The 18347-nt window shown below is 33.4% G+C and overlaps 1 protein-coding gene across 1 annotated transcript; it reads right to left on the bottom strand.

The window, feature by feature from the left end:
• Positions 1–12: 12 nt before the first annotated feature.
• On the bottom strand, positions 13–1969 carry LOC131616562 (tyrosine decarboxylase 1-like). The gene is made up of 2 exons (XM_058887925.1): positions 352–1969; positions 13–254 (listed from the first exon to the last, which is right to left on the bottom strand). The coding sequence occupies exons 1-2, from the start codon at positions 1853–1855 to the stop codon at positions 220–222; spliced, it is 1539 nt and encodes a 512-aa protein (XP_058743908.1). The 5' UTR covers positions 1856–1969; the 3' UTR covers positions 13–219.
• Positions 1970–18347: the final 16378 nt, after the last annotated feature.

Here is an 18347-nt window from a genome sequence, read left to right on the forward strand (position 1 = left end):
CAATAACAACTCTCACACTTAATCACATACACACTTTATGCAATGATTAGATGAAAATTACATAATAGTTGAAACAATCAATAGATCAAATTTGAGAGACTATTACAAAGTAAATAAAACATTATTTTGAGATGAAAACCTTTAAATGATATCTAGATTTGATGAGTACAGATATGAAGAAACAATAGACAGAAAATAAGCAACTTGAGATGAAACCCTTCATCCAGTTTGAGTATCGCAAGCTTGCTTCTTCCCTAAAAAAACAACAATAAATATGATTACATTTTTTATTTGATCAAAGACTATAAACAGAAAGTTTGTGTATGTATTAACATGAGTTGAGAGGAGTACCTAAAAGAAAAGTTGCATGCTGTTGAACCAATTTCCATGTCATAGTCACATGATGCTCCTCTGTTAAGGTTGAACCAATTGCACATCTGATAACATAAGCTCCATCAACCTCACAATGACTCATGTATGCCTTACCTGAACCATTAACTGAATCTAGCAACTTACGATTCACTTCATTCACCAAATATCCATCATTCATCATTTTTCCAATATAGTAACAATCTCCACTTCCATTACTAATGTTAATTGCTGATGGACAAATCCTAAAGCAAACCAAAGCGAATCTTGTCGGCACAACTATTTCAAACCTCTCATCTTTCCTCACTAGTCCTTCAAATGTTTTAGCCATTTCCACATGATTTCTCAGAAACTTCTTCAGATTTTCGACACCGTAACTTCGGATAACCATCCATAGTTTGAGCGAATTGAATTTCCTACTCAAGGGGATTTGCCAATCTTTGTAATCAATCACTTCCTTTGAATCAGAGTTAATGTTCTTCAAGAATTCAGGATATGTTGACAGTGATTTTGTCAAAGCACTGTGATCTTTCACCCAAAGACAACAACATGCTAAATTAGTCAAAAACCATTTATGAGCATTGAAACTAAAAGAATTTACATCTTCAATTCCATCAATGTAATGTCTGAATTCAGGACAAATACAAGCTGAACCTGCATAAGCAGCATCCACATGAACCCAAATATCATACTCTTTTGCCACATTACATAATAACTTTATAGGATCAATAGCATTCGTCGCGGTTGTGCCAACAGTCGCACATAAGAAACAAGGAACCAAACCATTTTCAACATCTAAAATAATGGTAGAAAGAAAAGACTCATGAGACAAAGCAAAAAAATTGGACCCTTTAGTTTTTATGACTCTAAAATTTTGTGCATGAATTCCAACAATTTGAGTTGCTTTTTGAAGTGCACTATGTGTTTGATCAGAACAGTACACAACAAGTTTTCCAATATTTTCCTTTCCGATTTTAGAAAGTTTTTCATCTCTTGCAGCCACAAGTGTACACAAAATAGCCTCACATGTTGTACCTAACAAAACACCACCACCACCATCTTTAAAATTTGATGAAAAAATGAAAGATTTTGGCAAGTTAAGCATTTTTGCAAGCCAATTCATGACAATGGTTTCGAGCTCAGTTGCAGCGGGTGATGATAACCAATTGAATCCAACAACATTGAATCCATTGCTTAACATTTCACCTACAAAGCCTGCTATGCTACCACTACTAGGGAAGTAAGCATAATAGTTTGGACTCATCCAATGTGTGATTCCAGGGATTATATGCTGTTGAACATCTTCAAGGATTGATTCAATGGATTCTGGTTCAAATGGAGCTGAAGATGGAAGTCTTTTGGCAAGGTAACCAGGCTCTACTTTGCTTAAAACAGGATAGTTTTCAATGTTTTTGTAGTAATCTGTGAGGAAATCAATCATCATGTAGCCTTGTCTTTTGAACTCTTCAAGGTCTAGAGGATTCATGATTCTTGTTCAATTGGTTTTAGGAGGGTTGGAGTGTGATATATATTAATTGCATATTTAGCTTTATAATTCAATTAGGGGTGGCAAAATGTATGGATTAGATGAATTTGAATTAGATTGTTAATGAATGGTTTAAAGTATTCCATCAAGGCATCAATACATTAATGATCCACTAATTGTTTTTTTAAATTCAATCCAATTCATGCATCTAAAACAAACTTCATTCATTAACATCTTTGTCAATGGATGGACATTCATAAAGTTGATTAAAATATTTTATTTTTATTTTTCAGTCATGTTTTTTAATCTTACAAAAATATTTAATTTTATTTTTCGGTCATGTTTTTTAATTTTACAACAATTATAATTTTTTAAATATTTTTGTAATTTTTTGTTTTACAATTCAATTTTATTTTAACTCTCCAATTGATGAGGATGAATTTAAAATACTAACTCAGATTTGTTTCAAATTTAGATATGGACTACCAATTTGTAATACTTTTACGGGCAAATCACTATCAAAATAACTTAGACTTGGGCCAGTGGATTGGAGAAAAAATTTCTTTCATCTTGTTGCCAAGTGAATGATTAAATTGGTATGTAAAATCAGAAATCGACAATCTACCAAACTAAACCTATGTGTCTTGTCCTTTTTTGTGTGATAGATGTAAAAAGGCTGAGGTTAACACATGTGTAAAAACTTTCTTTCATCTTGTTGCCAAGTGTCTTGTCCTTTGTTAGAATAATGCATAGCCTTACATCTAACTTGTAACTACTTTCTATTATTGATTAGTTAGTTAGTTAGAATACAATTAGGGCTAGCTTTGTATATATACTATGTTGCACCATCTTTGTAAGCTAAGTTGAATACAGGATTAATAACTTCACTCTATCTGCTTCTCTAAGCTTTCTTCTACCTGCTTTTCTCTCTGCTTCTCTATCTTCTTCAATGGAAGATATCAAGTTCTAACATGGTATCATTCGCCATTCCGATCCAACCTTTTCTTTAACCTTCTTTCTTTCTTTCTTCCTATTGTTCTTCAATGGCACCACCACGCGCTAATCCTCCGGTCGATCCTCAACTTGACCCTACCAGTCGCTTTTTCGTTCACCCCATTGATGGTCCTGGTACCGTCAAGGTTGCGCCACCGCTCACCGAAGCAAATTATCATTCTTGGGCCCGCTCAATGCGTCGTGCACTTGGTGCAAAGATGAAACTCGAATTCATCGAAGGTTCCATCCCTATTCCTGAGGATTCTTTTGATCCTTCTACACGTGCATGGAATTGATGCAACATGTTGATCATATCATGGATCATCAATTCTGTTTCCGACTCGATAACACATTCAATCATCTATATGGAGAATGCACTTGATGTTTGGAATGATTTAAAGGAACGCAGCGCTCTTTTTCCCGACGTAAGCCCGCCCAGGATTTTCCCAAAGAGATCTGGTTCATATTTCCGAAATTTATCAAGAGATTTATTCTTTGAAACAAGATGTTAAATCTGTCACTGATTTCTATTCTGAACTGAAAATTCTTTGGGAGGAGTTGGAGATTTACAAGCCTATACCGTAATGTATGTGTAGAGTTAGGTGTTCATGTGCTGCTATGAGAAATGCGCGAAACCATCACAACCTATTATATATCATTCGATTCCTCACTGGTTTGAATGAAAACTTTGGTGTAGTGAAATATCAAATTTTGCTCATGGAACCTTTGCCCCCTATGAACAAGATCTTTTCCACGGTGTTACAACATGAACGCCAAGGCAATTTTACTCCTATTGATGATTCCCAAGTTTTAGTCAATGCTGTAGGTTTCAAGAAGACTGGTGCTAAAAATGGCAATTCAGGTTCCCAATTCACCACTTCCAAGTCCAAGATTTGTACTCATTGTGGAAGATCTGGCCACACTATTGAAGTATGCTACAAGAAGCATGACTTTCCCCCACATTTTGGGAAAGGATCAACTGCAAACAATGTCAGCACAAATGAGGAGCTTCTTGAAAATCTGATCATACTCTAGCTCCACAACATCCCGAGTCTTCTGGGCAGACTCACATTACTCAAGAACAGTATGCTACATTAGTGAATCTTCTTCAGCAATCAACCATTCATCCAAGTTCATCCACTGCAGCTTCTAATCAAGTGTTCTCATCCCCATTTACAGGTCATTCACTTGTAGGTGCTCAAGGTAAAACCTTTTCTTGCATTTATAAATGTTCCACACTCAATTCCTGGATAATTGATTCAGGAGCAAGTGATCACATTTGCTCAAATCGTTCTTGGTTTCATACTCTTACTTCCACCAGTCCAATTCATGTTAAGTTACCAAATTGCCAATATGCTTTAGCTAAATTTATTGGCACTGTCAAATTCTCTTCTTCCTTCAGTTTATGTGATTTGTTGTATATTCCTGATTTTTCTGTTAATCTAATTTCAGTTCCTAAACTTTGTCAAACTCATCAATACACTGTCAATTTTCATGCTTCTCAATGTTTTATTCAAGACACCAAATCTATGAAGATGATTGGTTCAACTGAGAAGATTGATGGATTGTATCACTTAGTCCTCAAAGAGAAACATGAAGCCCTTCATACCCTTAATAGTGTCTCTGCTAGCATACCAAACAGTGCCTTGTGACACTTCAGATTAGGGCATTTATCTCCCACTAGATTACAACAATTACATTCTTCTTTCCCTTTTAGTGATTGTGACAAAAATGTTGTTTGTGATGTTTTCCAATATGCCAAACACAAGAAATTACCCTTTAATAATAGCTCTTCTAATTCAATTCAACCTTTTGATTTAGTGCATTTTGATGTTTGGGGTCCCTTAGCCATTAAGTCACATAATGGTCATTACTATTTTTTGACTGCTGTAGATGATTTCAGCAAATATACATGGGTTATCTTAATGAAATCTAAGGCAGAAACCAGATAAAATGTCATTAATTTCATTAAGATTTAAGATGGCTGAAGTCCAACACCACACCAATGTAAAATGTGTTAGAAGTGATAATGGACCAGAGTTTGTCATGCCTAACGTTTATGCTGCTAAGGGAATTTACCATCAAACAAGTTGTGTTGAATCCTCTCAACAAAATAGGAGAGTTGAGAGGAAACATCAAGATATTTTGAACATTGCTCGAGCCCTTCTTTTTCAAGCAAATCTACCCAAACAATTTTTGTCTTTTGCTGTTAACCATGCTGTCTTCATTATGAATCGTGTCCCTACTACTGTTTTGAAAAATAGGTCACCTTACCAATGTATGTTCGGCAAGGATCCTGACTTACATGATTTAAAAACATTTGCTACCCTAGCTTATGCCTCTACATTACAAGTTCATAGAACTAAATTGGATCATAGGGGCATAAAATGCGTTTTCTTAGGATACACGCAACATGTTAAAGGCACCATATTGCTTGATATAAACAATAAAGAAACCTTTATATCCAGAAATGTGATCCATCATGACCATATATTTCCTCTTAAGCCAAATTGGCAGTACCATACATGTGACAATACCACCTTTGAACCCCATATAGATTCTTCAACCTCAGGCCATGACAGTTCTCATGACTGTCTTGAGCCACTCCAATCTACATGTCCTGACATAGTTCAATCAGCACCTGACTTAGTCTCCATTCCTGATAATACCCAAACTATTCCTGAAGCTACCATTAATGACTGCCCTGATTCCACAACAACCTCTACCAGACCCACCAGAATCAAACATACTCCATCTCACCTTAAGGACTATGTGTGCAATTCATCAAACATCTTGGCTGATTCATCAACTTCAGGTACTCCTTATCCCATCACCTCTTTCCACTCATTTAATTCATTGTCTTCTAATCATAAGTCATCCAGTTTATCCATTACACATGATTATGAGCCTAACACTTTTGAAGAAGCTTGTAAGGATGAACATTGGAAAATGGCTATGAAGGCTGAATTAGATGCACTAGCTAGCAATGGTACTTGGGTAATGGTGGATCTTCCACCTCTTGTTAAACCTATAGGTAGCAGATGGGTTTACAAGATCAAGCATCGAGCTGATGGATCTATAGAAAGGTATAAGGCTAGATTGGTTGCAAAGGGATATAGCCAAGTTGAAAGATTGGATTTTTTGATACTTTCTCACTAGTTGCCAAGCTGTCCACAGTCAGAGTTCTATTGGCCACAATTTCAATCAATCATTGGCATTTACATCAACTTGATGTGAATAATGTTTTTCTGCATGGAGATTTGAATGAGGATGTTTACATGAATGTACCACAAGGCGTCTCTTGCTCCAAACCAAATCAAGTTTGCAAACTTGTGAAGAGCTTGTATGGTTTGAGGAAGGCTAGTTGAAAATGGTATGAGAAACTTACCTCACTTCTACTGAAACTTGGCTATGCACAATCCACTGCTTATTACTCTATGTTTACCTTGAAACATGATGATAACATCACAGTTTTACTTGTATATGTAGATGACATCATATTGGCAGGTACATCTTTAGTGGAGTTCAAATGCATCAAAGACATTCTCAATGATAAATTCAAAATAAAGGACTTGGGAACATTGAAGTATTTCCTTGGATTGGAAGTTGCACAATCCAAAGATGGAATTACCATATCACAGAGAAAATACTGCCTGAATTTATTGAAAGACTCAGGTCTTCTAGCTTCAAAACCAACAACTACTCCTCTTGATCCATCATTAAAGCTCCATCATGATGAAAGTTCCCCTTTAGAGGATATCACTGCATACAGAAGATTGATTCGTAGACTGGTCTATCTGAACAACACCAGGCCAGACATTACTCTTGCTACACAACAGCTAAGTCAGTTCTTTCACAAACCTACACAAGTTCACTATCAGGCAGCTAGCAGAATTGTTAGATATTTGAAAATGAATCCTGGATATGGTTTGTACTTTCCCAGATCTTCCAACTTTCAGGTGCTAGGCTACATGGATGCTGATTGGGCTGGTTGTATGGATACAAGGAGATCAACCTCAGGCTACTGCTTCTTCTTAGGGTCATCTCTAGTTTCGTGGAAAGCTAAGAAGCAACAAACAGTCTTCAAAAGTTCTTCAGAGGCTGAGTATCGGGCTCTTGGATCAGCAACATGTGAACTTATGTGGCTTTTATATGTCTTGCGAGATTTACATGTGACTTGTTCCAAACCACCTGTACTATATTGTGATAATCAAAGTGTGATTCACATTGCATCCAATCCTATTTTCCATGAAAGAACCAAGCATTTGGAGATTGATTGCCACTTAGTAAGGGAAAAGGTTCAACAAGGTCTGCTGCGATTGCTGCCCATTGCTTCCAAGGAACAGCTGGCTGACTTTCTCACAAAGCCATTGCAACCATCCAAGTTTAATTCTTTTGTATCCAATCTTGGCATGATTAATATCTATCATGCTTAAGTTTGAGGGAGGCTGTTAGAATAATGCATAGCCTTACACCTAACTTGTAACTACTTTCTGTTATTGATCAGTTAGTTAGTTAGAATACAGTTAGGGCTAGGCTAGCTTTGTATATATACTATGTTGCACCATCTTTGTAAGCTAAGCTGAATACAAGATTAGCAACTTCACTCTATCTACTTCTCTAAGCTTTCTTCTACCTGCTTTTCTCTCTACTTCTCTATCTTCTTCAATGGAAGATATTAAGTTCTAACATCCTTCAAACATTAACCCATTTCGATATCAATATATAGAGCTATATCAGTAAATTGAAAAAAGCCCCGACAATTGGTGTGTCTCTCACTCGTTGATCTTCTCGAAGTGCTTTTAACAGTGGTATCATGAGCCGAGAAAATGGATCGGCTAACTTGTAGATGAAGAATGTCAACGGATATTCGCTCGAAGTGCTTCCAACAATATTAGAGTTTGACCTAACTCATCATTACAAAATCGATTGGTAAGGTGGTGAAGACTACCACTCTATATAAACTTTGTGGAATTTGGATTGGTGCGTGGATATTAATGGTGGGCGGCCATGGTCTAATTGATAGGCTTTAATATCTCTTTTTCAATGCCCTAACTTCAATCAATATGAGACTTTAAAATTTTTTGCGACTAATGCAAATTTTTGTTATTTGAAACACGTTCAAGTGCATTTGGAAACTTAAATATCAACTTGAAATAAGAAGTAAATATGAACTTGAAAAAAGAAGCCATGGAGTGTTGAATATATTGGAACGGGTATCTTTATCATAATGGAAACAATAGTTGCTCGTTACTTCAAGGATTGTGATCTGTTTTGGTTAACTTTACATGTTTCAGGTCAATCATTAAGTTTTGTTCTTGGTCTAATCGGTGTAATTACTAAACTAATTTTCAATAATCAACTCCATATTAATTTTAATCTTCAAAAAGCACTTGGAATCATCATGCATGCTTGTTCTTGTTTGCGTCCAGGTATTTTTTAAGTTAAATCACCTATATGTTTTTTAAAACATTGCTTAAAATAATGGCTTAATACAAGTTTTAATCTATTAACTTAATTTAATGTTATAAGTTAATCTCTTAATTTCATTTTTGTTATCCTATTTAGCCCATTCTATTCATTTATGATAAAAAAGTTAAATTCTGGTGTCGTGAATTTAAGGCTGTTCATGGTACAGTTAGTGAGAAAAACTGAATCGAATCGAATCAAACCATAATAAAAATTCATTCGAACTGAACCAAACCGTTTCAATTTTCTAAGAATCAAACTGAACCAAAATTATTGGTTTGGTATACCGTTTCGAAATTCCAAACTGTACCTAATTAGAAGACACAATTTTTCGACCCGAACTGTTTATCAAAGAACCGAACCATTAAGATATTTTTCAATTTTAATTTTTTTTTACTTGTTTTAAGCATTTTTCATTTTTCAATTATGGTTCGCTTCGAGTTCAGTTTCAATTCGGTTCGGTTTCAATTACGGTTCGGTTCTAGAATGGTTCACTAACCAAACATGACGGTTCAGTTATTTTAACTTCAGTTCGGTTTCAGTTATTTTAACTTCAGTTCGGCAGTTTGATTCAGTCCTTGAATTTTTTTAACAGCACTACGTGGATGTACGCTCAAGGTCCAAATGTAACTCATCATATATCCTATAAAATATGATTTCCAACTAATATAGCCTTGTTGTGACAACCTTGACAACATTTATACTATAAATTTAAAACTATATCTATAAATTTATAATTAAAATACATGAAATGCGAAAAAAATTGATATAAATTAATAATAAGTTAAAATTTTTATTTTTTTAAAAGTTATATTATTTTTTATATCATAATTAATTTGAAAATAATAAATTAAAATGTCAGCGCCTATGTTATGCTGTTTCAGTTTTATATTAAGTTAGAATTACATGTATTAGGTATAGGGGTGGCAAACGGACATGCCCGCGCTGTTTAGACCAATTTTGCAAAAGTCCGCAAAAAAATGGGACAGAACGGGACGGTCATAGTTGAGAGTGCGGGCCTAAAACATTGGCCCGTCATGCAAAAAAAGTGAGGGCGGGACAGGCTAAGCCCGCGGACACCATACTTTTTAAAGCTGAAAATGCAAAATTTAAGTTAATTTCGAAGGCCGCATAAAAAACGGGACAGAACGGTCACACTTAAGGGTGATGGTCTAAAACCTTAGTCCACTCTACACAAAAGTGCGGGCAAAACGGACATGCCCAACGGGCCGGACCCGTTTTACCATCCCTAATTAGTTATATCTATATATGCATCCCTAATTAGTTACATCTATATATCATATATGGATTGTGTTTGAGCAAAACACTTGTCTTAATAAAGAAAAGTGTAAAGACATAGTCAGGATACCGATAAAGTGGATATATATCAATATCATCACAATAATCATTTCACTTAGTCACAATTGAAACAGCCACAAAAACAGACCAAAAACAAGTAACCTTAAGACAACTTAAAGCAAAACATTATGCTATAGTTGTACTGATATAAGCACATGCCTACCTTAATTAGTTAGTGTTTAATAAACTTTAGGTTCAACGATCCAATCCAACTATGTGTGTTTGAATCACAAGTAAATTCATTTAAATTATTGAAAATGTCATAAACATTCAGGGTATTGAGATGAAAATAAAAAGAGAGAAATATGTGAGAAAGAGTGTGAGAAGAGAGAAGTGAGTGAGAAATGAATGAGAAGTACAGTAGATTTAATATATTGTTTATTGAGAAATGATAAGTGTACACTATTTCTTACATTTTCACCGTAATTGAATACAAACAGTGCACAAGTTTTATTTTTTAAATAATTTCTGTAGTCTTGAATTTTGTGCAACAAAGTTTTTTTTTGGTATAACTAGTAACAAACCTGTGCGTTCGCACGAGTTTTGGTACGAGACGCGCATTTGTTTCAAATGTATATTTTTAATAGAAAAAATATATATTAAAAGTATTTAACATTTTTATGAAAAAAATAAGAATAATTAACATTAAATTGTGTCTAAAAAAATTTAGGAACAAAATTGAAAGCACCAAAATTAAATTGTGTCTAAACAACCTTTTATAACTTCATGTCTCCGTCGTTAATTTCAAAATATTTAGATCAGTAACTTCATGTTCCCGTTAATATTCAATATTTTGATCAGTAACTGCATGTTCATGTTAATATTAAATATTTCAATCAATAACTTCATGTTCTCGTTAATATTCAATATTTTAATCAGTAACTTCAGGTTCCCGTTAATATTCAATATTGTGATCAGTAACTTCATGTTCCCGTTAATATTCAATATTTTGATCACTAATTTTAAGTTCCCGTTAATATTCAATATTTTAATTAGTAACTTCAGGTTCCCATTAATATTCAATATTGTGATTAGTAACTTTATGTTCCCATTAATATTCACTATTTTGATCAGTAACTTCATATTCACATTAATATTCAATATTTTAATTAATCAGTAACTTCAGGTTCCCGTTAATAATCAATATTGTGATCAGTAACTTCATCTTCTCGTTAATATTTACTATTTAATCAACAACTTTAGGTTCCCATTAATTTTCATTATTGTGATCAGTAAATTCATGTTCCCATAATATTCAATATTGTGATCAGTAACTTCATGTTTCCGTTAATATTCACTATTTGAAATAGTAATTTCAAGTTCTCGTTAATATTCAATAGTGTGATCAGTAACTTCATGTTCCCGTTAATATTCAATATTTTGATCAGTAATTTCATGTTACCGTTAATATTCAATATTTTAATAGTTGATTAATTTTCATATTTAAATATTCGAATTAATAGTTTCATTGTTCTATTATAATTTTCATATTAGAAGAAAAAAAATTTGTTAAAATTTTATTGCATTTATTTTTCCTTTGCCAAATAATAATTATCATCCATACAATTATTAACAAAATGATTGCATTCAATAGGATTTGATACTGATAGAATTTCACTATAAATAATAGTAGTATGTTACAATTGAATAAGTAGTACACTTTTTCCGTATATATATATATATATATATATATATATATATATATATATATATATATATATATATATATATATATATATATATATATATATATATATATATATATATAACTTATATTTGTGAGATGATATCAATAAGGCTATGTACAATGGTTTTATTATTCAACACTCTTCTTTTTCATTTTTTATACTACACATTATCTTCTCTTTCTTCCACCTAATAATTCAACACACATTCAATTTATACTCACTACAACGATTTTGTTTAATAAAATTCAACATCCCATTCCACCACCATTCACAACACACTAAAAAAATTTAAACATTCAAAACAACCAATAAAATTTTACAAAGTATTTTGTGGACCCCACTCTTTCTACATTCAACATGTTGAAAATTTTCAACACCAATTAATACACCTCACTTTAAACACCCTATTCAACACCCTCATTGCAAGAATTCAACTATTGAATTTGTTTTTCAACACCCCCATTGTACATAGCCTAACAAATAATAATTTTTCTAATATTTATTTGAGCAAACATTATTTTAATTGTATAAACTTTATTAGTGACATATATTAATATATTAATATTTTGAATCATATAAATCAAAGTTAATGATAAGTGACACACATTTTTGTATTTTATCCAATAACATATCTTTTCAAATATATTTTTAAATTCATTTTAATTGAAATATTTTTTTAAACTAAAAATATTATTATTTTCTTAAAAAATATTGTATCTTAAAATAAATTTATTTCAAATTATATGTCTTTGTTATTAATATTCAATTACTAAAGTTAATTTTTACAAATTAAATACTATTTTAAATGTAAATCATCAATCATTTAAAATGATCATAATAATCTTTTTATTAAAAAATAATTTTTTGGAATATGTTGATTAATAATTTACTAGAAATAATAATAATAATGTAATAAAAAGTGAAAGGTGAAAAGTGAGAAGTGAATTGGAAAAGTGAAAAGTGAAAAAATGAAAAGTGAGTTGGAAAGTGAAAAGTGAGTTTGAAAAAACCAACAAAAGATATTTCTTGCCCTCAAATTTATAATTTAGAATAAGATAACAAAAGGGTATTTTTGTGATTTCCAAAACAACAAATTTTCTTATATTATAGATTTAAGGTGTAGAATACGCTCTATTAAAATTGGGTGTATGTTGAATGTAGTATAGGGCAAGCAACAAAAACGATTTGGAAATATTGATCCGGGAATTATCGTCCTCAAAGATGGAGAGATGCCATTCAACAGTTTCTACGGTTTCGAACTTGGGTTTGAATAAACAAAAGATAAAAAGATATAAACAGGAAAAAATAAACACATTCTTAGAAGAGAAATAACTTATCACGAATGTAAATATATTCACTCTTCACAAACATACACTTACCAACCCGTTATACTCAACCTACGATACTCATCTATGTCATCACGTATCTCTCACATAAGCGTCCATCTCTGGAGCACAAACGAGATCATCTCACAACTAAGGTTATCTCTAACGCGAAGTCATGAGAACATCCATATTCTCGCATCGGCGATCTCTCGCGCGGCGCTCAAACACGAAAGCATTACGAATAGATACAAACGGTGAATGCTAGCTCTAAATCCATCTCTAGAGTTCAGAGCCAACAGATTATCATCCTAGATAAGGATTCAAGAAGTTTATCTCTAAAGCAACCCAAATCCCCAACATAGAGCAAAAATCCAGAACAACATCAACACAGATTTGTAAAGCAAGTTAAACATAACATTATAATCGGTAAATATACATAAGATTCAAGTAAATATACAAACGAAACCCAACCAAAGAGAAATACACAAAGAAGAAGAGAAATGAACCGAAAATCTCCAAGTTTGTCAGCTCCGTTCGACGCTCAATCCACCCCCGATCATCCTTATGCAACCTCCGAAGTTGTTTTCTAAGCTAATTTTGATCTAAGAATGAAAATGATGGAGTTGGGACTAAAACTTTCCCAAAACCATAACCCTAAAATGTCTCAAATGAAGAAATATAAAGAAAATTCTGCGCATGTCCGCTCAGCGGACTCAAAATTGCATCCAGCCTTTGATTTGTTCCGCTGGAGCTCCGCTCAGCGGACCCCCTCTGCTTAGCGGATGACAGCAAAAGAGAAATCTTGTTTTCGCCATAAGTTGAGAACCGTAACTCCGAATTGCGCCCGGTTCGAAGCGTTGGAAAGCTTATTCAATGCTCTATCCAATAATGAATGAATGGAAATCAAAATGATGATTTTGGTCATCCTTATTTTGAGCCTATGGAAGTCCGCTTGACGGTGGCTAAGCGGGCTTGCACCAAAACTGCGAAATCGAAGCCGTGCCTTTGACACTTTATTCCTCAAGGCTCCAATAAGCATGAATACCTATAAAAACAAAGGAAAAACTATCAAATGGTATAAAGTATATGAAAGTACAACTATTCACAAAGTATACGTATTTATACACAAAACGGGGAATTATTCAAACGGTATTAACAAAAGTATCGATAACTGCCACTATTTACATACACAAAATAAGTACATTTTGGCACTTATCAAACTCTCCCCAACTTGAAACTTTGTTTGTCCTCAAACAATGTCAAATAAATCAAAGAATCAAAAGTAATAAACCAAAGAATTGTGAATCAACCAGTTTTGAAAAACAAAAATAAATGTATGGTTCAACACAAAAACGTATATACAAAGTAAATACTTACCACTATCCTACAACGACAACATGTAAGTGAAACTAATCTTAAGTACAAAAATCATGCAAAACATTCTAAACCAATACATGCTATCTCATGAATCACACCTAGCAAAATTTCATCAATGGATGAAGAACACACAAAGGTGAAGGACTTTTAACACTCATCCAAAAATCTTGCAAACAAAAGATTAAATTATGCATTCATCCAAAAATCACATTGAAGATACAAAAGCAAGAATCACAAGGGCTTTTCAAGGTTGTAATGTGGCTTGGTTAACAAACAAGGGATATGTTCTAAGGCTAATCGAAACAAAAACTGGCCTAAACCTAAGAGAGTGATCAATCCACCAAAGATTCAAACAACAAAACCTCGATTAAACTTCTTCCATAACCACAAGTTTCTCAAACCAATCACAATACTTATTATCACAATTATTCACTTCTCTTTTCTTTTTCTTTTTCAAAACTTTTTCTCCTTTTCTTTTCTTTTCTTTTCTTTTCACATTTTTTTCTCTTCTTTTTCTTTCTTTTCAACCTCATAGCAACAACCACATAAGTAGCAACCATTTATCTCCTCAACTTGAATTCAACCACACCATCATATGAATACTCCATACTTTCTAAGGCAAGGTAAAAATTCATAGCAAAAATCATGGTTGAGGGTTCAAGAAAACAAAGAATCAATCATCCATGCAAAAATGAGAACTAAACACTCAAAGAAAAGCATTTAGCAAAAACAACACGGACATTGACAAAAAGGTCAAAAGGGTTAACAAATGATCACACACTCACAAGGTGAATTGACTATTTAGTTATGGTGGTTGTGCTCAAAATGAAACAAAATGCCTTGATCCTTTTCATGCTTTCATAAAATCAACATAAACAAAAGATTAAGCATAATAAAATCTAGTTAAAACAAAGATTGTGGTCTCAAGCATATGTGAACAATGGAAAGCTTCCTCACATTTATAGTTTGGGAACTAAAGTCATTCAATCAATAAGCAAGTAATGCAAAAGAATGAATGGTATGGTAATTGTACAAATGAAAAGTTTACTAAACATGTTATGCTATAGAAATCGATAAATGAGTACTTTGAATGATACAACTTCAAAAATAATATCCTACCATACATCCGCAAATTGAAACACTCAAGCTTTGGAAAATCTCCTAAAAAATCTTCGAATTACCGAACAAAATTTGAGTACAAACAACCAATAAAAGAATTAGAAAAACAAAACTAATATATATTACTAATTAGACTTGGTGAAAGTGAGAAAAATAAGTGAACCAAGTGGACAGGAACAAAAGCAGGAAAACAAAATTCTGCTATGCTCGCTTAGCGGGCACATCAGAACTCAGAAAAATCAGAATTGCACCAGCTGTTCCAATCACACACCACTTCACCTAAATTCCTCATAAACAAAAATATAAACAACATTTACAACCGTTGGGGTGCCTCCCAACAAGCGCTTGTTTTACGTCGTTAGCTGGACGCCTTTATTGTTTCGGTGTTTGGGAAGTAGCTTCCTCCAATCATGCCATGGTGACGTCTCACCGCACAAGCCTAAAGAAAGTGTCCTAACCAACCACTCAACAAAAGTTACGGGTACAAATATATACAACAATTATACGAATATAAGAAAACGCAAATATACAATTATGTACACAAACAAACACATATATACAAGTATGAAACACAAAATACTATTATCATATAAAAAGAGAAAAATTTGTGAATATAAACAAGTAAACATATACAAGTGAAAATATACAAGTGAAACTATACAATATATACGATATATACAAAGCTCAAGACCATATAAACTATTGCGATGCAATTCAACAACCATCCCCGACAACGGCTCCATTTTGTTGAAGCAGGCATAGCGGCGCCATTTTGTTGAATGTAGTATAGGGCAAGCAACAAAAAAGATTTGGAAATATTGATCCGAGAATTATCGTCCTCAGAGATGGAGAGATGCCATTCAACAGTTTCTACGGTTTCGAGCTTGGATTTGAATAAACAAAAGATAAAAAGATATAAACAGGAAAAAATAAACACATCCTTAGAAGAGAAATAACTTATCAGGAATGTAAATATATTCACTCTTCACAAACATACACTTACCAACCCGTTATACTCAACCTACGATACTCATCTATGTCATCACGTATCTCTCACATAAGCGTCCATCTCTGGAGCACAAATGAGATCATCTCACAACTAAGGTTATCTCTAACGCGAAGTCACGAGAACATCCGTATTCTCGCGTCGGCGATCTCTCGCGCGCCGCTCAAACACGAAAGCATTACGAATAGATACAAACGGTGAATGCTAGCTCTAAATCCATCTCTAGAGTTCAGAGCCAACAGATTATCATCCTAGATAAGGATTCAAGAAGTTTATCTCTAAAGCAACCCAAATCCCCAACATAGAGCAAAAATCCAGAACAACATGAACACAGATTTGTAAAGCAAGTTAAACATAACATTATAATCGGTAAATATACATAAGATTCAAGTAAATATACAAACGAAACCCAACCAAAGAGAAATACACAAAGAAGAAGAGAAATGAACCGAAAATCTCCAAGTTTGTCAGCTCCGTTCGACGCTCAATCCACCCCCGATCATCCTTATGCAACCTCCGAAGTTGTTTTCTAAGCTAATTTTGATCTAAGAATGAAAATGATGGAGTTGGGACTAAAACTTTCCCAAAACCATAACCCTAAAATGTCTCAAATGAAGAAATATAAAGAAAATTCTGCGCATGTCCGCTCAGCGGACTCAAAATTGCATCCAGCCTTTGATTTGTTCCGCTGGAGCTCCGCTCAGCGGACCCCCTCTGCTTAGCGGATGACAGCAAAAGTGAAATCTTGTTTTCGCCATAAGTTGAGAACCGTAACTCCGAATTGCGCTCGGTTCGAAGCGTTGGAAAGCTTATTCAATGCTCTATCCAATAATGAATGAATGGAAACCAAAATGATGATTTTGGTCATCCTTATTTTGAGCCTATGGAAGTCCGCTTGACGGTGACTAAGCGGGCTTGCACCAAAACTGCGAAATCGAAGCCGTGCCTTTGACACTTTATTCCTCAAGGCTCCAATAAGCATGAATACCTATAAAAACAAAGGAAAAACTATCAAATGGTATAAAAGTATATGAAAATACAACTATTCACAAAGTATACGTATTTATACACAAAACGGGGAATTATTCAAACGGTATTAACAAAAGTATCGATAAGTGCCAATATTTACATACACAAAATAAGTACATTTTGGCACTTATTAGTGTATCAATAACATGGCTCTTGTTTATTATAAGAGAAGTATGAGAGAAATAGATGAGAGAGAAATGTAATTTTTTTAAAGGACAAAAATACCTTTAAATTATAAAAATTAATACTACAAATTTTTTTGTTATTAAAAATTATTTTTTCTATCAATATCTATTTAAATATGTATTTTTGTTAAAAATAATAATAATTTAATTAATTGTTTTACCATTTTGACTATTTGAGATGTTTTTTCCTCCTTCATTTTTTGACATCATGATTCATTTAATAGCCCATCTAGTTAGAGAGATTAAAGTGTATGGCCGTGTTTATTTAAGATCGATATATCCTTTTTGAACGATACATGAAGATATTGAAAGGCTATGTGAAGAATCATTATCGTCCGGCGGTATCTATTGTTGAAAGGTACATCTCAGAAGAAACTGTTGAGTTTTGTACCGAGTATTTGTCACATGTAAAATCTGTAGGATTACCTAAATCTCGTCGCAACGGAAGATGTGACGGTAAGGATACACATCTAAAGGTTAAGCATATAGGTGAAGGGGAAGTTTTTCAAGCACGTTTGTATATATTAAATAACACTTATAAGGTTCAGCCATACTTGAATACACATGAAATCATTGTCAAAGCGAAAAACCCTCGAATGTCAGAAAAATGGGCGTTGAAAGAGCATAACAGAATATTCTCAAAATGGTTTAAAACCAAACTTATGAATGATAATAATGCTTCAGATATATTAAAGTTTCTAGCTTATGAGCATATTTTTAATGTCTTATGTTGGGGTGGGTATGATATAAATAAATTTTTCTTCTATAGAAAATCGCAGGATAATAAGAGTACCATTCAAAATAGTGGGATAATGATAATGGTTTCTTCAATGCACTTCTCTAGTTCAAAGGATAAAAGTCCCATCTTCGCATCCATAGCTTATTTTGGTGTTATAGAAGAGATATGGGAGCTCAATTATGTGAAGTTTAAAGTTCCTATAT

This window comes from Vicia villosa, linkage group LG7 (assembly GCF_029867415.1).
Source record: "Vicia villosa cultivar HV-30 ecotype Madison, WI linkage group LG7, Vvil1.0, whole genome shotgun sequence".
Lineage (NCBI taxonomy): Eukaryota > Viridiplantae > Streptophyta > Magnoliopsida > Fabales > Fabaceae > Vicia > Vicia villosa.